At 39.1% G+C, this 25,534-nt stretch overlaps 1 protein-coding gene across 1 annotated transcript; it reads right to left on the bottom strand.

Moving 5' to 3' along the window:
• Positions 1-20: 20 nt before the first annotated feature.
• LOC127367858 (reticulon-4-interacting protein 1 homolog, mitochondrial) lies at positions 21-6,995 on the bottom strand. Its single transcript, XM_051408043.1, has 9 exons — positions 6,371-6,995; positions 6,121-6,272; positions 5,398-5,466; positions 4,799-4,923; positions 4,282-4,330; positions 4,017-4,153; positions 3,218-3,401; positions 1,496-1,591; positions 21-417 (listed from the first exon to the last, which is right to left on the bottom strand). The coding sequence occupies exons 1-9, from the start codon at positions 6,648-6,650 to the stop codon at positions 214-216; spliced, it is 1,296 nt and encodes a 431-aa protein (XP_051264003.1). The 5' UTR covers positions 6,651-6,995; the 3' UTR covers positions 21-213.
• Positions 6,996-25,534: the final 18,539 nt, after the last annotated feature.

Raw genomic sequence — 25,534 nt, 5'->3', positions numbered from 1 at the left:
CTCAAGCACCTTGTGAAAACTTTAAGACTGTACACGAGGGTGTAAGCTTTAATAAACAACAGCCTTTGGCACACTCCCGTTACAAGCTCGGATCACGCTTTGTAGTCTACTGCACGACAGCAGCACCACTGATCTCTTTGAATAATATAGTCTTCAGCTGTCAGGAGTAACCTTGAAAAGGTGAGAAGAATCACAGCACGCCACTTTCTGTCTCTATTTTTGCTTGGCTGTTTCTTGAGCTGCTTGCTCCCAATCTGCAGTCTCTGTGTGACTGTTCTGCACCAAGTCTTCGGCCAGTCTGTCGTCCTCTTCAGCCACCCTGACTACTGTTTTCCCTCTGGCATGGCCCTCCTCCAACTTTTGAAAAGCCTGCGGCACCTGGGTAAATGGAAACTGGGCCTCCACAACTGGCAGGATCTGTGATGAATCAGCAGAAAATATCATGAATATAAGCTTAAAATCAGGAAGTTAGTCCATAAACAATTAAGGGATCAGATTTAAACCTTCAGCATATCAGACATGGGGTAATTTATTTTAATGGGTAGGGGAAATGGATGGAGGGACAGCTGAATGAGTGTTAACAGTTTGACAAATGAGTCATAACATTTTTCTGTGACAACTTGTGCTTTCTAAATTGTGCTGATGCTGTAAACTCCATGCATTAAGTGCTCTAAACAAGACAAAATTGATTACTACACTATTTTTAAAACTACTGGACTCAGATCACACTGTTTTTGTCCAATGTGTGGCAATTACAGTAATCATATTTAATCAATTTAGATAAGCAAACACCCTCGAGCTGCTAATGCTACATCATCTCTGCTTTCATAGCTCCAAATGTGAAAAAGTGAGGGAGGGGTTCAGAATGTGATGAGGCTGGACAATCCTGCGCTAGTCCCACAACACGAGCAGCCAGGCTTGTTATTCTGGTCAGCATCTCTTGTCGTTAACAATGAATGGGGAGCACAGTGGCGTCACGCTGGAAACTGTCCACACTTCTGACTGAGAATAGGACATGTAAAGAGAGTGTGCATGTGTGTGTTGTGTGTCCGTAGCTTCCCGCCACTGGTCTGAGTGTGCCGCTCGCTGTAAGCCCCAGGACAAAAGGACAGAGGTCCTGCACGCTTTTGCGAATGGCTGCTCAGCACTGTTTGAAAATCCATTCACCGTCTCCTGGCGCCTGACTCAATCGCCCAGCAGCCAACCGCCAACCAACCAACCAACCAACCAGCACAGCGGGAATGCGATGCTCACTCCTTAACAAAGCCACAGGGGACCCTTGAATACAGGCATGTATGGAATCCCTGGTATGTTCATATTCAGTGATGGAGGGGTTGGAGATCATACAGCACACATGAGCTGCATGAATTTCACTCTCAGGCTGTGATTGGTGTGCAAATGAGAAGATTTTCATCTCTCTATGCTGTCAGCGTAAGTGGTTCTGAATGACAAGTATGCCAGCATGTATGATATCAGTAATGAGGCAGTACAGTACCTTCCCTGCATCCACCAGCTTGCTGACCTCGTCCAGGGCGGGCCCATCTGGAGCATAAAATCCCCACCGGTAGAAGACTCCACTTGATATCATGTTCTAAGAGGGAAACAGAGAAGAGGCAACAATTAGAAGTCAGGCAAGCCTGCACCCCGCAGGGAATGGAAAGATAAGGAAGTTGACATACAAAGGTCTCCAGGGGTCGTAATTTAATATCCATGTTGTCATACATAATGCTAAAACACACAGTAAACCCACTACTGAAAGTGGGATGCAATATTATGAGATTGAGAGATTTTATTTGGAATATAATGTAAGATATAGGGGATACTTTTCTCAGTGTTAATTGACAGAAACTTGGATGGGATTCTGGTGGTGAGCTTAAACAGCAAACAGACTCTCTCTTCCAGTTATTATAATTCACATATAATAATTCCTCTACAGTTCCCTTTTATGGTAACTGTTTTGGTTGTTCCCTCAAAATGTAATCCATCAACTGAAAACAGGTATTTTTCTGGCAACTTAATTATGTAACAAAGAAAAAACACCCAATGCCAATAAGGGTGCACCACAGACCATCTAAAACACAATGAGGAAAGAAAAGCAAGAAGGAACTCCCATGTACTTATCCTGACATTTAACACTACTTGATATTTGATCATAATATTATCACTTTGCCACACCTCTTTAGCGTTTGGTTAAATATATCCCTGCTTGCTAGAAGAAAAACAACAGATTATGACAGATTCTTCCGGATCAGTCAATGCTGCCACAAAGTTCAACACTAGAGGGCTCCGTTGCCCTCCAGTTGAAAGGGACATGCTGTCCAGAGCTGGGCACTGAGGGTGTGACTGCTGTGGCTGAGCCCCAACAAACTGACCAGCTGGCTGCTTCCGTGGACAAAGGGGCCCGGAGGCTTGGCAAGAAACACACAAACACTGGTATTTGCCGGGTGGAGATAGTCGGCTACAATCTGCACAAACACTAAATACTGCTGGTTCAGCAGCAAACACATGCGCACACACGCGCAGTCTCATCCACACATACCCAACCCCAACACTGCCAACGGGACTCTCACCAACGCCTGCAATGCCCAGGACAACTTGACTGAACAGTCCCTAGAGCGGCTCCACCCTGTCCTTGCCTATTCACCCACTACCCTCATTACACATGCTTTCTACGAACAGAGCAGCTGGAGGGACAGGACATAGATGCAATACCACGAGGCTTGCACACATGCAGGAACTCCAACTCTTAATGCTCAAATTCCCTCATCACCTGAATGCAGTTAAATTTATTACAGCCTGCAGGGTATATTTCTACAGCTCAAACATAGCCCTTTGCAAAGAGAGAATATACCATGAAGCTATGAAGTCAAGTAATTACATGATTTGTCCCTCCCCACTTCAACTGAACTTCATCTGATCAACTGAATGGAAATTTCAACTGGCTGGGACAGGTGTTTACCCATTACACAATAGTGTATTTCCATGCCACTGAAGATCAAGTATTCATTTCAGTTTTTGGAGCACCTTTGGTCCACACCCATACTAATGGCGCAACGAGATATACCAGACTCAAAGCGTTTTATAAAGATAAACATCAAGCATTCTGCTTGTGAGATGAGTCCCTGTGTATTTCAGACTATAAACAGCAGTATAATATTTCACATCAGCTATGTTTGATTCGGTGTTGAATTCAAAAGTTTGTTTTGCTCATGTTTACCTGTATGGCCTTGCTTTGCAGAGTGAATCCAGCATGAAATGCCCCATCCAGCAGGCCCATGGAATCAGTGTTGAGGAGTAACGGTGTAACCAATGTAACGTACTTTGCCCCCGACCAGGGCTTCAGCATGGTCATCGCCCACTGCTCTGTCTCTCCACCCACGCTGTCCAAGATCACATCGAATCTGTGGGTGCAATCACACACTGTCAAACTTAGAGGAACTCTGGTGAAGAAAGGTTTGAAATATCTAAAAAAAAAAAAAAAAAAAACATACACACACATAGTTGGTTAGTAGTTATAAGAACAATGCATGTTTCATAATCTCAAGTCCGTATACTACATATTCCTAGAGTTGAGTGATTTAAAGAGTATGCTGAACAGATTACTTGTTTTGTCTTCAAGCTAAAGCCAGGATTTACCAATTTGGTTTCAGGGGCGGTGAGAGGGGTGAACCAGCGTCCACTCAGACCTTGAGCCCAGGTTTCCATGGAAACTAGAAAGCGATTCAGTGAGTGGTTGCTCACAGGAAGATGTTTACCACATTTGGGGATGTGGAAGAGGAGAAGCACACACAATTCTTGCAGTACTGGGCTATTCCTTTTCATTAGCAATTTTATTGGACTGGCACTGATTCTAATGATACTTCATTATGGGCCTGGGGCTAGTAAAGAACATTTTGCTCTGATTTGTTTTTTAAATAAAAACAATACACTGCCTCTACTTCACACATAATGTACTGTATGATTTGATAACCTTGTTACTGCTAAAAGCACACACTTTACACAGCAACAACACATACTTGTCCATCATTTCTAGTTGCTCAGCCGCATCTCCTGCTGTGTAGTCCACCACCTCGTCGGCCCCAAGCCCTCTAACGAGGCCTTCGGCGTTCTGAGAGCAGGTAACAGTTACGTGGGCACCCCAGGCCTTCAACAACTGGCAGCATAAAGAGGAAGAAAACAGAAATGTACACACAGACACAGTAAGTGGCCTTACATTCATGCAGAGTTTAAAAGAGTCAAACATACATGCTGGTACAGCTCGAGGGATGCAATTTCCCTTACCTGAATAGAGAATGTTCCAACACCTCCAGATCCTCCAGTGATTAAAACTCTAGGAGGAGAAACCCCAGCAACCAGAGGGTCATTCAATTACTGTATGACTCATTTGAGCAAAGCTACTAAAAGAAGCAGAAGCCCCAGGGGGTAAAAAAAAAAAAAAAAAAGAGGATTTGCAGGATTGGAAGCTATTACATTTGAGGAGGAGTGAAAGTTCCATTAGATTACACATAAGGTTACATTTTTACATTCTGTGGGGTAAAGACATGATTTAAAAAACCTTCTGATGCCAATTAGAATGAAATAGACCAATTTTACCACTGAAGTAAATGTGATGAAGACCTATATCAAAAGTATAGGTCTGCATGAAAAAGAGCACATTTAGAAACTTCAATACCCTAAAAAAATAATTAATGGCCGTTTATAATAATATTCAGGAACTTAGCAACTTCTTACTTTTCACCCCAGTAATGTGACAAGAGGAATTCAATACAAAGTTATCCATGGTCAGGATGGTGCTTGCCTTTTATCTGAAGAGCTGTCTCTGCAAAGACCCCCTGCATTGACCAGCGCAGACAGAGCAGTGTTGGCTACGTAGGGGATGGACGCTGCCTCTGTGTGACTCAATGATTTTGGTTTGTGGGAAACCTGCAAAAAAACAGCCACACAGACAATGTCAAAAGTTAGAAATATATCAAAACTTCAAGAGTCCTTTTAATTATCAATTTAAGAGGTCAGTCTAATCAGCAGAGCGGCTGTGAGGGCAGCTAGTTTGGAGCTGCTGAATAAATTATGTATAATACAGCAAGAAAACAGGGGGCAATTTGTGTGTCTCTCTCAGTAATTGCTGCCACAGTGGCTCCTGCTCGAACCAAACAAACATAATCCTAATTACTTCTTACACTGCAGGATTACATAACACTTCCAAACTTTTGTTTAACTTTTTTTTTTATAAATCCTACAAGAGCTCTAAATGAACTCTTTCCATTTGTTTGAAAGCATACTGACAGGAAAGTCAAATTACTTTAAAGTCGGTCTTATGTTAGACTCTCTTACAGTTATCAATCATTTGATGATGAAAATATACTGCAATGATACAACTCTACTGGCTCCAGAGCTCACCTCATATTCTGTTAGAGTCACAAATTCTGCCAGACTGCCTTGCTTCCATGGGGGAACAGCAGCCCACACCTGCAACACAAATATGACATGCTGAACACGACCCTGACTCTAGGCTATTAAGCTCTACGTCAGCTGTTCCTGTTATCATCATTAGTCATTTCCAAAGATATTTTTACACTGGTGGAACAGGATTACTAGAACACTGTTTGTGTACATGTTTACTGATGTATATTTATGTTATTTAATCACATGTAAGTTGAATTTGAATGATTGCATTTTGTCTGTAGGGAGACAGTAATGTGGATATGTGGGAGATGGCACAGTAGATATCAAAAATTATGATGAATTGCACTTGTGACGGCCAAGCAGAAAGAACTCGATCTTTCTTTCAAGAAAATGTCAATGAATTAGTTCACTATGGAGCTGTGTGCATTAGGGGTGAGCTATATGATGATATGTGGGCATTTAGAATAAGTTCTTTTTTTTCCTATCCCACTGATCATCTTCAGATTTATCACTTGTGGAGGTCAGGACCACCTCTGTCTTAGACCATTGTGGGCTGAATATCAGATTTTTATATGACTTTTGCATCAATATGAAAAACCGTATAATAAACAGCATTGCAAAATAAAAGTATGCGTATAGTCATACTGGATTTAATCGATATCGCCCATTCTTGGATAACATTACATCTTCTAAAAGGGTGTGCAGTGCAGCTCCTACCTCATCTCCTGGGGAAAAATGGGTCACCTCAGAGCCACAGTCCACCACTACACCAGACACATCACGACCCAGAATGAGAGGAAACTCACTATCACTGCCCATCACAGACATTGGATCCCTTCTTAATTTAAGCACTTTAGCTCCATAACCACCTATAAAAAGAAGAGAGCGAGCAGGTAGGTTAAAAACAACTTCAACACTGATTATGTTGCACACACAATGCCTTTGATGATATTGGCCAAACACTTACCTCTCATAGATATATCAAGAGGGTTAAGACTGGCCGCATGGACTTGAATCATCACCTCACTGGGAGAACTGACAGTGGGGACGGTGATTTCTTCTGTGAACCTCAAACTCCCATTAGTGCCATACTGATCAATGACCCATGCCGACATACAGCCCTGTAGTCTTGAAGGTGAACTGCTGACATTTCTCCTGAAGCACACACTCCAACCTGACCTGGCTAATGTTTTGGTCGAGCCTGCCGCTTTCGTGTTGAACAAACACAGGAGTCTGGTTGCTGCCATAGCTCTGACAGAGGCTTATTCAATCGCCTTTTAAGCTGGTTGTGCGTACAAGGTCAGCTTTTAATAAAACGTGTCATTTGGAAGAACACTTGTCAGTAAGTTAGCTAAGTGGCGAGCTAGGTAGCTACCGAGTTAGCATGTGTGAACAGGTCGCCAGCGCTCAAAGCAGTCGCAGAGATGTACATAATAGAGCCAATAAATATGCGACAACGCCCGTGAGCACGTTATGTGTATTATCGAGTGTCACATTAGGCTGAAATAAGATCTTCTGTTACAAAAATCAGCATAATACATACCCCCCTCCGCGGCTAGACGGCTACATAACAAGCTAACCTATGAACTCACACCGATAGCCAATCAGAATTCTGTAGCCAAATATTCTGGCCAATAGGGGAAGAGAATGACTCTGACGTATGATTAATTTAATACAAACTATAATAAAACTTTATGGAATGATTAAAACACACAAAAATACACAAATACTGATACATTTATTATTTATTGTCTTTATTCATATTAACCAATATACAAGTACAAATTCCTTAAAGCCAGATTGAAGCTTGATTTATATTTAACAGACCTAAAATATCAAACACATTTTTTTTTTTTTTTAACTAAAAGGAAATAAGGTTTTTTGTGTTTTGGTGATTTTTCTTTTATGTAAAGCCTTATTCATTTTATTTTATCAATAATTGTATACATTTCTGGTGCAATGCTGTTTTGAATTTAATATTATCTTATAGTGGCTGTATTATTTTATGTTATAGTTTGTTCATTACTAAAAATAACACTGATAATAATAAATTGTGAAATATAATATTGCATAAAAAAACAAAAACATCAACAAACCTAAACCCCAATAGAGGAGAATGAACTGAATTGCACAGGCTCCGTTAAGGCTCGAACACAAAAATCCATTATGTAGCAATAATAGCCTATTATCATAAAAATGCAAGTGTACATGAAAAAATTATAAACTAATATGCTTGAGAGGTCCACTCAGCAGTAAAGTGACTGCTGAGTGCTCCAGCTGGAGACACATGGGGGGAATACATGCCAGTGTAGAAAAGACTAATGGACAGAGCGCAGAAAACCAAAGGCAAATGGGCAGAAAGCATTATCTGTTTATGCCTGAGCAATACACAGGGGGTTGCATTGGGGTTTGTTGTGATGTTGAGATGATGCTTCACAGTTATAACATGCATATCATGTTATATTAATTATTAATTATTTAATTTGGGGAGTGTGGTCACAAATAAGAAGCCCTCTTGATGTATGAACCACAATGTGTCACTGATGGCTTTTTCATTCTTAAACTTTAAACTGAGTTACGTCACTATAAGCTGGTTACCACATAAATTACAAGCTGCCCTGCTGCTGACCATTATAGATCACTGCCAGCGGGATTGCTGCTGCTACATGGCTTCCCATCAGGAGATCCCACGGGGCATAAAAATAAATAAAAGACGAAGAAGCAACTCAGTCACATCATGTCATCCTAATTATAGGCTGGTGAAATAATCAAATAAATCAAATCACACTTGTCTCATGCAAATGACATAATCTGCAAGCAGAATTGATGTTCTCTTTTACCAGAGACAGGAGGGAGAGGGGTGAGAAAAGGGGGCCTGTGGCTGTGTGATCATGATTCAGCATGAAACCAGGCAACAAACAACACAGCCATTATGATCACAGCTCACAGGGGAAAGAGGACACACTGGAAATTGGGTGCTTTGTCTATGCTGGCTCATTACAGTGGTCCTTTCTAATGAATTATATCTCTGGCTGCTGCTCAAAAAAACTTCAGCTCAATGTTAATGAGAATGGAGGCTGTCATTTTTTAGGCGATACCCTAACAAAATCAACCACCGTTCATTTCTTGGTCTCCAGCTACTCAAGACAAGATTGGGTCAAACTATGAGAGCAGCATCTGTCTTAAATTGGTGTTTTTCAGGAGGGTCATTCTTTCCGAGAAACACCATGTACAGCTTTTCTAGGCCTCCCAATTCCATCTTGGGACCTGTGGCCCAAATCACATGGTTGCTCTAAAAAAACATAGCTTTGATCTAATTTCATGTAGTGGTCTTGTAAAAAAAGCTGTCAATATCTGTCTTAGAGATCCCAGGTCTACTATCTATATCAAATATCTGGTAGCAAAACTTTTGTATTTTTTTTTTTATCTTTCTCACCTGTTATAACCTAAGTAACATAAGTCATCCTTCTCCTTAAAGTTCTTCCCAGAGTCAAGCAAACCAATTATCAGACAAATCTCCAGATACTCGACACACCACAGTTAAACAGTGAGCCTGTGGTGAGGTTGGGCATGACTGGCCATTTGGATAATGATCAAACAAGCCTTGTTTATTATATGCAGCTTCTTCTGAGCCACGGCAAAGAGAAAGAAAGGAGGACTGTGCACCACCACCTCTCTCCAGCTGGGCTCTGAGATTATATTTTTAGAATGAACGATTGGTTTCTCTGCTTGGTAACTGCCCCATTTTTTTCTTGAATAGGTCAGACACAAGTACACTGGATACCGACCGTGCTGTAGAGAAATATGAAGGAAACCCAAAGGCTTTATGCTTCCTTATGTCATCCCTCTTGGTTTTAGAAGGCATCTAAATAGTGTCAAATTAACTGACTTTTCATTTTCTGCCTGTGAGATAAACTCGTCCATGTTGTGTGTTAACAGAAGACACACAGTGGGTCCACAAAAATAAGATTTTCTTCCCCATTGATCCATTACTACTATTATTACACTTCATGACAGTTAGTTCTGATGAAGCCAACAGAACAACGTCATCTACAAAAAGCCAAGAGAAAATTCTGAGGTTCCCAAACCGGACAATCTCTTCGTGCTAGAACATGATGTTTGTTATGGCCAATACATGACTATCACAGTACAAAACACCACTGTAGTTCAGATCAGATCTTTTATTTGTGTGATTATATATTGCAAGATTAATTCATTTAATTTTGAACACTTCCATATATTATAGGCTTCCCAATATAAGAAAAACATTATACAATGTATGACTATGTATATTGTATTCCTAAAGTGTATACACACAGACACACACACACACACACACACACACACACACACACACACACACACACACACACACACACACACACACACACACACACACACACACACACACACACACACACACACACACACACACAGACACAGACACACGCACACACAGACACACACACACCATGGCCAGTCCAGTGACACAGGAAACACAATGTGCTCTGCTGTTCATCTCACAGATAGTATCTTATCTTCCTCCACACTGCAAGGTAAGCAGTGGAAATATAATGCACTGTTCAATCTCTGCTTATCCTGGGGATTAGGGAAAACTATATTGTAAATGCTGACGTCAGAGTTATTGCTGTCAGTTTGAAACTTCGACTTGCACACTATTACCCAACACACACACACACACACACACACACACACACACACACACACACACACACACACACACACACACACACACACACAGGATGATTGGCAGAAAGACATTTGTATTTGTACATGTTCCCATATGTTTCTTTATGTCTATATTAGCACACTATTAATAATTTTTTTCTAGTTTGTAGTCTCTTTATTTCTTTTATTTTACATGACAATGTTGATCTTGTCTTTCTAATGGCTGCAGAAAGACTTCAGCCTGACTTTAAACTTAAACTTAAAAACCTTTTTTCTCACTAAAGTGCATAAACGTTTTGGTATATACGTTCACATCTTAAATAAAAAAAACACCTGCCAAGATGCAAGTACAATGCGATGTGTTTATGTTTATGCATGTACACGTATTCTGTCTCACAACAAAAAGCCTTTAAAAAACAAGTGAGGTCCAGCCCAATATCCTCATTTTCACAGTATAAAACTAAAATTGGTCCTAACAAAGCTGTAGAAGAGCACACACTCATACACACACACACACACACACACACACACACACACACTAATTTTAGTATTTTATTTATATTCACACAATTTATAGCCACTACAACACATTTCTCCAACTCCAAGGATACAAAATACAGTGTACCTTATAAATACAGCTAATGCCAATAACTGCAGACATAACAGCTCCGTTGCTGAGTACCTCACATTGGCATCCCTGCATTCTGAAAAAAAAACCCAACCTCTAATTTAAGGACACTGCCCAGACTGTCAAAGATAAACACAAGTAGTCTGCGTTCATTCACAAATAGCATGAAAGTATTTGTTTACCAGAGGTTTATACCTAACCTTAGCAAGGAATGTTTGCTCTGGATCATTGTCAAGTGCAGCAACTTCTCTGTTGTAATTACCAAAAACAATATCCAAAATATTAGCTGCAACAAAGAGATAGTTTGACATTTTGGGAACATATTTTTTTTGTTATTTGGTGAAAAGTATGCTGACGGTGGTACCAATCTGCTCCCTCCACCTTAAATCAAATGAGCTTAGTTCCCCAAAAATCAAACTATTCCATTAAAAATGTATTTTAAAACAATTCCAGGGTTGATGGGATGAAAAGCAAAGTATGGATAAAATGTATAATAATAATAGCAAAGTATGGAAAAGCAAAGTATGGATAAAATGTATAATAATAATACTTAATAATGTATAAATGTAGAATAATAATTATTATTGTACTAAGTAATGTATTAATATAATAAATATGTATTGTTATTATTCTTAGTGTTATTATTTAAGGATGTAAAAAATCTCCCCCCTTTTTGCTTTTTAAAATCATATTGGGGAAAGTATTTTTCAGGCTGAGTGTCTTTGTTTTATTCATTTATTTTATTTTACCTTTATTTAACCAGACAAGTCAGTTGAGAAGCAGTGCTCATTTACAAGAACGACCTGGCCAAGAGGCAGCATTATGTCATTTTTTCTACATCAAAAAATGTGTTCAGTGTGGTTCACAAATTAATTATCTTTCTAATGCACTTTACACCTCCATAGATTAAATGTAATCCACACAGCTCTTTTGCCAGAGAACACCGCACTTACACAAATACAACTAAACTTTCTCCAGTCCACAGTGTCTCACACTTAATTGGGCAGCCGTCTGATAAATGAACCACATTCATTATATAAATGTCAGTGCCTGCTGGTGGAGTGTAGGAAGAAGAGAGGGCTGGGAGGATGTGTGAAGGGACTGTGAGTCGAGCTGACAGGCTGCTAATGAGATATCATCAAGGAAAAACTCTCCTCAGTCCATTTAAGAGCCACAATTTCTAATGCAGTAGTTGGGTGTATGGTGTAATGAGGCACACTGTAGAATTATGGCATGTTATTTGTAGTTTTTTTGTAACCGTAAACCCTTTCCATCTCTATCTTTACATCCTCACCATGTTTTCATACCGCAGGGTAAGCCTCTATTGTTTTTTTGAAGTCCACAACACACTCCAACAATGTTGAAATATGTTTCTCTCATCACATTTGCTGTTTACAGGGCAGCAGGGTGTGATATGTAGTTGTGAAAAGAAAGCAAGGCCCTATCTGATAACCATTTGAAGCTGGAAAAAGTTTGTTATTGTGAGAGAAGAATATTTCACTTTGGCAAAATGTTTTTCTGTATAGCAGAATTTACCATTGGCTGAAAACACAGAATACCTTTATGTAAATATGATGCATAACTCGATGGTGACATGAAAACTGAATAGAAAAACCTTTGCTAACAATCAATTCAATTCAGTTCAGTTTTATCTGTATAGCACCAAAACATAACAGAGGTTATCTCAGGACACTTTTCAAATGGAGCAGGTCTAGTCTGACTTATAAAATGAATTACAGACCCAGCAGTTCCCAAAAGTTGCCTGAAATTAGATACACGCACATAATGCCCCTCAGATCATATACTGTAATCCATGCCTACACTGTTGACTATACTGGTTCACACCATTACTCTTCTGAAACATTTAAAGAAACAGTTTGATATTTTGGAAATATAGCCTACTTATTCGCTTTCTTGCCGAGAGCTAGATGAGAAGATTGATACCATTCTCATGTGTCCACTTAATTAAAGGTAACAAGCAGCAGTCAGTTAGCTTAGCTTAGCAGATAGACTGCAGGGGAAGCAGCTGGCCTGGCTCTGTCCAAAGGTAACAAAATCCACCTACCAATTCATGTAAAGCTCACTAATTAAAGGTCCAGTGTGTAAAATTTAGGAGGATCTATTGTATGTATAGTATAATAGTATGATGTATATGTTTTCATTAATCACCTGAGTATAGGAATTATTGCATTTATCTAAGAGTAAGATGTTTTTATATACAAACGCTGCGTGTGCTGTCCGTAGTTTATGCCATGTTAAACCGCCATGTTTCTATCCAGCCCAGAATGGACAAACCAAACTCTGGCTGTAGATAGGGCCTTTCGTGTTTTTTGCAAGTTTCGTGGCCACTGTAGTTTCTCCTTCACACTTCGCAGTCTGTTCTCAGTAAATCCTTCACACTGGTCCTTTAATATGTTATAGCTTGTTTGTTTAATCGGTGCAAAAACCGAAGTGCAAAAATGACAATTGCTGGTTTCATGAAGGGTTATGTGCGCTTCTTGGAGAGACCACGGTTGCCAGGCAACCTCACTATGATACCAAGACTACTTAATAAATGAGATATGATGTGTGACAGGGCAGGATAGATTGTATTACTTTTGGATGGAGCCACGCTAGCTGTTTCCCCTTGTTTCCAGGCTTTATGCTAGCTAAGCTGTTCAGTGCATGTACGAACAACTGTTCAGATTGATGTAAGATAGATACTCACCAGTGTCACTGGAATGACAATGAAATCACCATTGTCACTGTACAAAGCTTTTATCAGTGGAACTCCCCTCCCTGGTGACTAAGCACCATTCAGCTCACACATACAAAGTGTGTTACTTTGTCATTAAAAGCACCAAAACAATCGGAAAATGAAGTCATAAACTGCTGCTGGTAAGCCTGTAAAGTGCTTGTATAGGCTAGTTTAGTACTGAACTGAATGTGACAGCTTGGACCTCAAACAGACTGAACACTGAGGTAGTCAGTATCAGAGCTGAACATCATGGCCGTATGAACAGTGATGCGTTCACTTACTGTTGGACAAACCAAAGTGCCTTCGAAAAGTGATGCAAGCACTTAGCGAATGAACATATTCAGAGACTGTACTAAAATATGACATGATTCCTTGCAAAGCACACATCATAATTGGTCGGAAGTGTCCATGGCTAAAAAAAAAGTATTTCACAGTTTCGATCAGCTCTAGGCTCAACTACTTGTGGGAAACGATCCACTGAGGTTTATTTTCCTGGTGCTTACACACGCTGGAGATGTGATGAATCCGGGTTTGAGACCTTGAGATTTACAATGAACTGGAGTCAATTTACTGATTAACAGTTTAAAATGTTCAGTGCAAATCTGTGGCTGAGAGAGTTTATAGATGTTCAATATCTAATACACAAGGTTTGTGTGAAGGGCAAATCATCACTTCATCCAACAGCAGCAAAGTCAGCAGCTCTTTTTCCAAAATGTCCAGTTTGTTTCTGCTTCGGACATTGTGGTTAGTTCCTTCCTGCAAGAGATGTGACGCAGTTCACTTTAGGTATCACATAGTGGTGTAGCACTGGGAGAAGGTGAAGGTGAAGTTAAAAAGTTAAAAAAGAGAAGATGAACAGTATCTGTTACTATTTCTGTCTCTGTGACACATACTGAGCTGGAGGCAGTTTAAGATATAGAATGTATCAGAAATAAGACAATATGTCAGAAGACAAATGAATCATCCACTGGTATGACGTTCAAAAAACATTTGGTGGTAGTGGCTTTTGCAAGTTGCTTCATATTTTATTTCTGAGATTTTTCCAACAGAAATATAGTAGAGTCAGAGCTTTGGAAAATTCTCAGACAAAATGGTCAAATTTCCTAATACTAAAGCTATTGGCATTGGTCTAAAATGATCAGAATTCCCAGTTGGTTTACAATACTTAAGGCAGACACAACATACATGTTTTTCTCAGCTGCACAAAGCTGCAAAACTTCCAATAGCATTTTACTAAATTGATAAGACAAACAAGACAAAATAAGAATAAGCTGATTTTCGGTTTCCTTTAACAAGATCCCCTTGGACATTCTTGGCAGGAAAACCAATTTCAAGTATCTGAAATTTCTGTGTGCAGCTTTCAATCTGTCAGATGTTTCTGACAGGCGAGTGCAGCTTGAAGAAAAAGCATTGATTTTCTGTTGCCTCGTAGACCAGATGGTACTGAGACATGCAGACTCGCTCTCTCTCACTCTCACTCTCACTCACGCATCAGTGTATTCAACAGTCATTGTGTACAGGATTAGTTAATGTACATTGTGGGTTTCTGGCTGGGGTGTCTTGTATAGTCGTCTTTCAACACACAGTGGATGGACGCTATTCCCAGCAAACAGGTGCCATCATGTGGCATCAGGTGTCCTTCCAAAAGGTTAGACAGAGAGGGGAGGATAGTTTGTCCTAGATATGCAGTTAGTTAGATCAGAGCCGCTCTCTGAGGACACTGAGTTTGGTAGCCACAGACTGGGGGGACAGCGGTGCTGTACATCTGGGATACAACCTGATTTGCTTATGAAATCAGGTTAGCTCTGTGGGCTCCCACTTCTGTCATGTTAAACAGGTCATGCAAGGCTCACAAAGGTATTAGACTTTGCATGAAAGCAGAGTAAATATTATTTATGTTATCAGATTACATTTTTAATATAGCCTACTTCCTTAAACCTGACTGATCAAAGGCTATTGAGTGTGTCCGGCACTGATGAAGCAAAGAGTAATATGCCACAAATACTCTTCATCTGTGTCTGATTTAGGAAGGGCACATTTGCCCAACAGGACAGTTTTCCAGGATTGGTGTCAAACATCTTTCTATTGTTTGGTTTCCATGGTGACCGCAGCCTCTGGACATGAATCGCTGAAACTACAGACAGGGACGCAGGATCCATTTATGCACCTAATTGACAAGCTCCATGTGATTAGTGAGAATGAGAGAAACCAAACAGCTTAATAGAGGTCTGCCTCCATGTATGCTAATTGATCCGCTTTAGTTGTCTGTTGATACAGCAAAGGGGAGCCTCATTGTGTCTAAAAAGCAACATGCTTCGTAACAGGGGTAAGGCAGAAAAAAATGCTCAGATGACCATCTGGCAGAAAGGACCTTTCATCTGATTTACAGCCTTTTGTGTGCCTTTTCCCTTTGCCTTCCTCTATTCGAGGTTATTAAGGAAGTAATGTTACTGAAATGTTCCTGTAGCCCTTTTAAAGATTACTTAACAATTTATTTCATTTTACATATCACAGTTATCGTCAGTGATGCTTTCTGCAGTTTAGTTTCTACATTTCAATGTGGCATACAGTATGGTTTCCAGGCACAGCATAGTCACATAAATAATAACCAGCCATCAATCAGTCAACACAGAAACACTGTATTCAAACCCGAAGGCAAAACAGTTGTCAAAGATGTCATTTCTTTGAAAAATATTGAAAAATAACTTCCATTGCGGTGACCATGTCTCAGTACAGTTTCATATCAACCAGGGTTGTCCCTCTGTATTGAGTCTTGTCTGGCAGCCCAACCAGTAAAAATAAAGCTGCTTGGTGAAATTAACTTTCTCATGGGAGAGAACCGCAGAGGTGTCGAACTAAGCAGCCGTTTATGTCGTCCATGGTCAGGGGTTAGTCTGACCAACGCCCTCTTGGTGCTGCAATAAATGCATTTAAAATCAAGCGTAAAAAATCCAGAGACTCATTTATGCCTCAGCATGAGCTGTGTACTTTGCAGTAATGAGATAACTTCTGTTACTCTCTTGAGCTATTAAATGCTTGCCTGGTCCATCAACTAAATTTGGTCCATTTGGATGAAAGTTGTGATCATTTGTTATGTTTGTTGTTCTAACCCTTTTTTTGCTGTTATTATCACAATAAACCAAGAAACTAATTTGTCCTAAACATTTCCATGGAACATGAAATTACAATAATGTAAAGTCTATGGTCTCACTAGCTGTGGATATCTGTTGCCATCTGTAAACTGTCTGTAAAGACTAGACAGATGAGGAAAATGTCCCCATAGACAAGAACAGCAACAGCTTGTTCCAGTCGTGAAAGTCAAATGCTGACGGGAACAGATGATTTGCATAAACAGGATAGAAGAGTGATAAAGTCAGAAGGGATCAGAAAATAACATCATTGCGTATTACTGTTAATGTTATGGCCTGACAGCCGCAGGGCATTAAGATTAAAACCTTTCTAAATAAAATGTAATGATTGATTGATAGATATAGATAGATATTTTCAGAAGTACAGCATTTTTAGAGTAATGTTTATACCCTAATAGTCAATAGATATTTCAGATAAATTATTACACACAAAGCTTTCAATAGATGCATTAGAGTGCAACACAATTAAACAAAAGATTTATAAATGTGCGTCTTCACCCATTATCATGATCTCTAGCATTAACTTTTGAAGTGTGCTTTTCATAAAGCAGCCTACATAACTGCACTATTAAAACTGCCATCTACTTTTGAATAAATAGTTTATTTGACAATAGAAAATTAACTTTATGATGATTATGAACTTTAACTTACTGAAGTCAAGTATTCATGAAATGGAAAACTTGCAAATCTGAGGAACATTTGCAAAAATGTAAATTTGTGGAAATTGTCTTGATCCTTAAGTAAACATTTAAAGGCTGAAGGTGCGTGTGACTAGATTGTTTGGCACCAACAAATTTGGCTCCTCAGCAGTACAGAACATGCTGTGATTTGAATGACTTTGGGTGTTTTTTAAACAAGCCTTGTTGAGGCTTTTAGGGCACGTCACCTTCTTGAGTTCTTGTTTTTATGTGCCAGTTTCGAGCCTGAACAGAATTCATTTTACACTATTCCCAAATGATACATTCTCTGAATAAGACCAGCTTTGCTTTGGTTCTAACTCGACTAACATTCAGTCTTGACCTGATGGGTTTTGAAAAGAGTTCCTATTGTACAACCACTTGTGGTAGGGAGCAGTAGGGAGGCATTTTACATAAACAGCTTAGTATGCCCATAAGAGTGTTACATACACATGAGCACTTTTTAAACTAATTAGCCAAGTCCTCCAAGTTCATATGACAAGATATTTGTTTGGTTGGCCTCAGTGTTCTTTTTCTAAAAATTGTAACTAATGGCTTTATTAATATTTAAAACATAATTGTGAAAAATAGGTCCACTAATCGACCACTTAGGACCCCCAACGAAATGGTTCACCTCAAGGGGTTATTTCTAATAAGAAATAATTCCCAACTTAACTTCTGGAAAAACTTGCAGAGAATCTGGACCAAAATCCATATGTTAAAAATGTATGAACACGTTTAACTGCAGGCTTGATTGTTTACTAACCACATATTAGTGGTTTACTAACATTTATAATGGTATTATAACCAAATAGAAAGCAATGGAAACTTTCCAGAGGAATTTTTCACAACCTGAAAACCCCAAAGTTGTTATTATTAATGGCTTAATGCATAAATGATCTTTAAAGTATTAGTACATTTTCATTAACTATTAAGGAAACCATTACTTACAACTTAGAAATGCTCTGTAAAGGGTGACAATGACAAAGTGGTCAAATTTCCTTATGTAGTCTGAATTACAGTATGTACAGTAGACCCACTAGTTCCTGACTGTGTATACAGTACACAGCACGACTCAGTATTTTCACCTATATTCCCAAGAATAGGTAAGTGCAGTTTTGAAGCAGCTTACTGCAGCTGCTACCTGTTGTCTTCTTTCTTGCTACCAAGCAAATTAAAGGCTAGCTGAGCCGTACAGAACGTACTGAGAGAACAGTGTGTGAGCAGCTGCTGTTAGTTTCAGTAGCAGGTCTGACCATTTGAAAAGTCAAAGACCAAAACCCTTTTTACTTCAGTCATCTCCCGTCTATGAATCAACCAGTGCAGAGGGGGTTTTGGGCACTAGGCAACAAGCACGGTGTTGGACAGGTGTGACACTGAGCCTCACATTTGTCCTAGGTGTGAACTGGATTATTCATGAGCCCAAAGCAAACTCTTGGATAGAGTGGAAGCTACAATCTCCCATACAAAAGTTACATTAGAATTTTTGGTGTAAAAACTGATGGATTTTAGATACATTATATATCTGAGAAATATACAGAATAATTATCTAAAAAGCTACCTTATTGTTCCTAAGCAACCCTGTAGTGAGTCATGTCTTCCTACAGTCCTGACACTTGACACAAGTGAGCCCTGATCGAAACACTAATATCAGTTATGCATTATTACCACGTAAACACTCAAAAATTTACACTTTTACTTGTGTAAACAGAGCACTGGTGAATACGGACTCAAACACCTCTCTCCTATTTCACAACATAATGTATGAATCATTATCGCACTACTTGCTTCTACACAAACAAATGTATGAAAGGCCCTCAAGACAAGGGTGGTCATGTGCATTGCGAGTAGAGTATTATATGTGTGTGTGAGACATTGTTCCTGCAACACTGGCAGCTGTCTGAATAATTCATAAAGCCAATCAATGATTAAAGGTCTACTGGGTGTCACACCTCACACTAGAAGAAAGGTGACTGTATGTCATTCAGGGTTATGGAGACAATATTGATGTTGAGGTCAGTCAAGATATAGAGGAGGAGACAGTAAGTAAAACTCAGAGGGAAAAGAAATAAGTTTCAACTAGTCGGATAATCCTCTTTCCCTTTTTCACTTAAAAAAAAGTTGGCTTATCACAGAATGTGGGATAAAAATAAAAAAATAAATGGTACTATTCCTTTTATTGTTAGGAAGGATTTTCAGTTTTATGACTCGTCAGTTGATGTAACATAATAGCAACTTAACCAATAACTATAATCATGAAAGCTTATACGTTGCTAACAGCCTGTATCTAATGAGTCTTTCCAGGAAAGAAATCTGGCACACAGGAAGCGATGCTTCTGAAAGTTACTGGAAACAGCATCTCTGGTTTATTCAGAATGATCAGAGGGGATTGGACACAATGGGAGACATATACAGAACTTCCTCAATACAAATAAACCAAGAATCTTGTTAAGAAAAGTCTTACAAGAGAGCTTTTAGTTTTCATTTTGCCCCTGAGAATCAATAAAGGTCAAGGGTTTAACATTTAGGGTGTTTTATTGGTAGAAATTGCATACAATATTCAATGGTATGTTTTCATTTGTGAATGATCACCTGAATATTTTCATCACCTTAGAATCAAACATTTTTATCTACAGAAGGACCGGGTCCTAAAGTATAGTTTGCCACCAATGTAGTTTCCCCTACACACTCAGAAGACAAGCCGTATTCAGCTGGTTGCAATCTGCAACTTCAAGGGTATGGAGAGAATTTTGTTCCTTTATTATTCAATCAAATAGAATAGATTTGAAACCAAAAAAGAGATTTGAGAGCAAAAAAGAGTAAGTGGCAATCAAAACAATTTTTTTGAGATCAAAACAGAACAGGTTGCAAAAAATATGAGAGAACATATTTCTTCAACTTCAATCAAAACTAATGTTTGTAAGTAAAAACATACGACCATTTTGCGTCCTCTTTGCTTGCAAGTTCTAAAGTTTTGTTTGCAAATCAGTCCTCTTTGCTTGCAAATTCTAAAGTTTTGCTTGCGAATTCAACTGCACTTCATGGGCGGGGCCTACGCTGGTGGACGAGAGAAGAGTTTCTATTGGTTGGTTTGACTGGCTACGTCTTCCGCATTACACCCACTTCTCCCTTGTGCTGTGCTGCTTGGAGAAGCCTGTTGCTCTTGAAACGTTTCCCATAAGTAATGAATTGCGCTATATATCGTTGGCTACAGCCTGCCGTACATTCCCAACAACAACAACAACAACAACACAAGTAATGAATTATAATGCCCTGCTGCTTCAAGCACACTGATAAGCAGCAACATGGTTGTCTCTGCTAGTCACGGCCTGAGCAGAGTAGCCTAATGAGTGAGTGAATTACAGGGAGGCGTATACAACGTAGGGCTGTGATTTAAACATTTAGTGTTGCATGGTACTGGCGGTGCCAAAACGTCACGGTCGTATGTTTTTACTTACAAACATTAGTTTTGATATAAGTTGAAGAAATATGTTCTCTCATATTTTTTTTTCAATTGCAACCTGTTCTGTTTTGATCTCAAAAATATTTTTTTGATTGCCACTTACTCTTTTTTGCTCTCAAATCTCTTTTTGGTTTCAAATCTATTCTATTTGATCGAATAATAAAGGAACAAAATTCTCTCCATACACGGGAAGGGAAAACAGGATGGTGGGAACAGAAATAACTGATTCGCATTTTTGTGAATCTGTAAAGTTCTTCTGTACAATTCACTCATGAGCCAAAATGCTACCCTGGCAAGGTTTTGAAAGACAGTGATATGAAAACAATAACCCCTTTGGCTTATGTAAACAGTGTTCATTTTAAAATAACTGGTCAATGGGAGATTGGCTCTGCCCCTTAGGCATTTTTTGAATTGCTAAAAGCAATCTCTTTATAAAATGTTACAGATAATCAGTGGCCTTCTCATTTAAACTGTTCTCTTAATAATAGTGAATCACCTAATTAGATTTATGGCTAAAGATAATGCTTTATTTGCTAGATCACGGGTCGTAAACACTGTTAAAATTCATCCTTTTGTGGCGTTACATTGATTTTGTCATGTTGACATCAGAAGTGTTCAAGCAAGTGCAAGTGTCAACAGAATAATTATCAATAAGTGAATAAATGGATAAATAGCATCAAAATGCATACCCAAACCTTCTGGGGTATGAGAGGTATGAAGTCATGAGCTGACTTCAAATAAATGATAAAATTTCAGTTACGGTACTGTGTAAAGAGCAAACAAAGTGTAGTCAAACAACAAGCTTACTTTGTTATAATACCTATTGCAATGTAATGTAATGTATCCGTGTTTAAAAGTCAAACTTTCCTAATCACAAATAGACAGGGAATTATGTTGATGGCGTTTTTTATGCGAAAACCTCCATACATGCTGATGACACCGTTATTTATATATCTGTATGTTTCTGGGCAACTCTCTCTAAATTTAATGATTAGAACCATTTAAGTAAATCATTGTATTGCTGTTCATGATATACAGTGCCCAACTCCCATAGATAGGACACATTCATTCTACTCTAAATGTCAGCCTGTAGCAAGCGTCTGAGCAAACATAATGCATTTACCCATTTACAGATTAATTTAAATGTAGATTAAATATACTGTGTAGGAGAAATTCTAGTATGTTCTGTCCACACAGAGCTGAACAAATAAGCCTTTCCTTCTGTTTAAGACTGTACTGATGTACACATGCAGCCACCTACACTCTTAATCCCCTAGATGTCATGTTGTCTATTTGGCACAGACAATTAAATGCCTACTTTGTTTTTTTATCCATTTAGTGCCAACAGAGTGAGTTGGGTGAAGCTTTTTATTAATTGAATAACGGCATAAAGAAAAGGTTTTTCATGAAGTAATTCCACAAAGATTTTATTTATAGGATTAAAATGTACCAGACCAGAAGAGAGGCATGCTTTCAGATGTTGTGCTCTATGTACCTGGAATAAATGGCATCATAACCTGAGATCATTTAACTTCAGTGGGGAAAAAATATTCAATGAATTGTTATCTCATAAATACAGACAAAACTTCCCTTCAATGTAAATGGAAATGAAAGGTAAATACTTCCCTTCAATGAAAATGGAAATGAAAGGAAAATACTTCCCCTTGATGAAAATGGAAATGGTCCCTTCAGACCAGACTGGTGGAGGACAGTAAATGGGTAGAAAAGATATGTTAAAAAGGGAGGGGGAGATGGCGTGGTGCGGGGAGAGGTTAATAGTGCAGAGAGGATTGAGAGACAATAGGCTGGGCTAATGAGTCATGAGGCTGGCTTTACTGAGGCATTTCTGAGCTGCACACCACTCTGCCATCGCAGTGGTCACCCTAAACACACACACCCCTATATATATATATATATATATATAGTGGTGTTTTTGGTCATTTTGCTTATGTTGATTGGTATTAATACTTTCACTTGACTGCTTGTGAGATCAACAGTAAAAAAAAAGAAAGTTTAAAGTAAACCCAATAATAAATCAAATAAATGCAGTATAAAGGTATGAATAGGAAAAGATTTATTTCTAAATGTTACAATTTCTATTAATAAATGTTGCTTAAAATGAATACATATTGTATATTCTACATGTAAAAAATCTTAAAATAGCTTAAATCACTCACTTATGACTTTTCAATTACATATTGTACTTTCATACTGGCAAACAAAACCACGTAAAATTGAATTTTAAGGTAAACTCTTCCCGTTATGCATAAGCAATCATTTATTTAGAAATCCAATTCAAATTTATTCGATATTAGTGTGTGTGTATACAGATATTTTTCCATGCTCTGCAGCTGTTGAAGAATTAAGCACCTCAACATAGGGAGGACTAGACAGTGTCAAATGACAGCCAGAAGCCAAACTTCTTTGAAAACCTATCAACTATGACATTGTGTTCCCTTAGGTGCTCTTTAAACTCAACTTTATTCTTCCAGTAATTGAAAGATATAAATAATGGTATTCAAACTCCTGACTGAAATAACAGGTTTCGGCATGCTGACAGCTTTTACAAGGCTTCTCTCCTCCTTGTTGAGTCAAAATGAAGAATCATACACTAGTACATCACTAAAATATCGCAGAGTCTAGTATATCCAGTCAGCACTGCTCTGGCACCCATCCAGAGGAGATCAGTGGGGGCATCAGGGAATGCTGAGTCCATCTCTGTAGCTCAGCAGTTGGCTGTCTAGACTGCCTGGCAGCTCAGTAATGATGAATACAACATCACCACACCCTTTGAATTTAACTATCAGGATGATTTTATGGCATTAGATCCATGCAGATTTGCAGGACAGAAGAACAGGATTATAAAGGATTAAAAAGGGTTACTAAAATATTGGTTTAAGTACGAGTTACGCAGGAAAGAAACAATTTTATAAAACAGACAAAACTGGAATCAAAGAAACAATTACAATTGTTATTTTTCATAATTTATTGTACATTATAATTTCTTCCATTCTCTTATACCCAAACTAATAAACAGTACATTCCCATTTATACAAAATATAAACTATAATGGGGAAATATAAATCTAACATCAACCCTTCCCATATGGTTATACATACAGTCATTTCCTGGGTCTAACCCATGGATGAAGGGGGGGAGGGGGGAGGTGTCAATCAAACCCTCATTGTAAAAGACCACAACTCTTTAAAAATCACAAGGCAAAACTGACACAAGTCCTGCGGCAACTTATTTGCTACATACATCTCTTTGACATTTCTAATAAAAAGACCGAAGAGCCAAATTATTATGGAAAAAAAAAAAAAACCCAACTAAAAATGTCATCTGGCTTCTTTTTTTCTTTTTCTTTTTTTAAAATCGCCTACTGTATGTGCCAAACTTCATTTAACAGACAAAAACCATTCTGCCAGGTGGATTTGAAGCCACAGAAAGAACCTCTGTACACTCAAGTGGTCCGCATTTCAATCAAGACATGTGACATGACAACCGCAGCCCTGAGCATCTCCAAAATGTGATGGCGTGACTATGGAAACGCAAGCCAAAAGGGAAGCAGGGTGCACCGCCATTCCTTTTGATTCCATGCAAGGGGCTGAGGGGGTCTCGGTGATGGTCTCCAGCGGAAGTTTAAACCCCCTTTTATTGAAAGAAATGTCTTGAATTACATTTTTTTTTTTTTTAAATCATTAATTAAGGAGGACAAAGAAGGTTGTGGAGTCCCTCCGTGTGTGTCTTGTGGTCTCTGTGCAGTGAAGGGGAGAGGAGTGAGGCTGGACTGGGTGGGATAATTGGATGGGAGGCGAGGAGTGTTGAGGCAGAGAAGAAGGGGGGGCTGTGGGGGTCCAGGCTTCAACAGTAACGCTGCAGGACAGAGGCTGCCATGATGACGGGGATCACGAAGGAGAAGGTGCCTGCGTGCAGCGAGACGCCTGCTCCGGTAGGGGTGGTGGAGTTGGCTGAACTGCTGTAGGTGCCTGTGGCCATGGTGGTGGCGTTGGGGTTGGAGGTGGAGTTTCCCCCCGCTGTGGGGTTTGTGCTGTTCTGGGAGACCACCTGTTGGAGGGCGAAGAAGAGGAGGAGGAGGATATAGGGATGAGGAGAGTTCAACACTGTTCTGCTTGTTTTTTTTGCCAGTGCTGAAGATGGATGTCGTATGAGGAAATAGATTGAAATATCAGTTTGTTTAAATATAATGCAATTTAACTAAAGCACAGCAAGCAATCAGCTGGACTAAAACTTAATGAAGCACACTGGGATCATGAAAAATGGCAAAAATTAACCCCAAAACACTGGAAATCAGTTAAAATGTCAACCAAGTTTTTAACTATTACCACTCAGTTATTTCTAACGACTCATCCAACCAATGATATATACTTTCCTACAACATAGGATGAGTGGTTTGTGAGCTGAAAAAAAAAAAAAAAGATAAGAGAGACCTAAGTTTCTGCGCGTGCGTGTCAGGTTTCGTTTGGCACACAGCACCGAAAAGAAACTTTAGATTCTCTCCCCACCTTTGCACAGGTAGACAATACACTGCACCTGAATCATTAATTCTGCTGGAGTGTAAAGCTAATCAAGAGGCAAAGACAAAATGTGAAAAACAAGATTATGTCTGGTAATGAAGTTTAATTAAAGACACACCAATTTCCGAAATCGACCGACTAGAATTCAAGATCACGTTAATTTCCCAGGAGGGCTTCAAGTCTAGCCTGCTGTAATCCAGACCACCACACCAACACCGATTATTAGCGGGTAAGCCCCGTCTAGAAACAT

The sequence above is a fragment of the Dicentrarchus labrax genome, unplaced genomic scaffold (genome assembly GCF_905237075.1).
Source record: "Dicentrarchus labrax unplaced genomic scaffold, dlabrax2021, whole genome shotgun sequence".
Taxonomy (NCBI): Eukaryota; Metazoa; Chordata; class Actinopteri; family Moronidae; genus Dicentrarchus; species Dicentrarchus labrax.
This window is presented reverse-complemented; position numbering and strand designations above follow the sequence as displayed.

Excerpts from the sequence above, each read along its gene's own strand:
- LOC127367858 (XM_051408043.1), bottom strand. The coding sequence starts at position 6,650 with ATGGCAGCAACCAGACTCCTGTGTTTGTTCAACACGAAAGCGGCAGGC. Across the intron at positions 6,273-6,370 it reads TCTTGATATATCTATGAGAG|GTGGTTATGGAGCTAAAGTG; the intron begins GTAAGTGTTTGG and ends TTCTTTTTATAG. Across the intron at positions 418-1,495 it reads AGCTGGTGGATGCAGGGAAG|ATCCTGCCAGTTGTGGAGGC; the intron begins GTACTGTACTGC and ends GATTCATCACAG.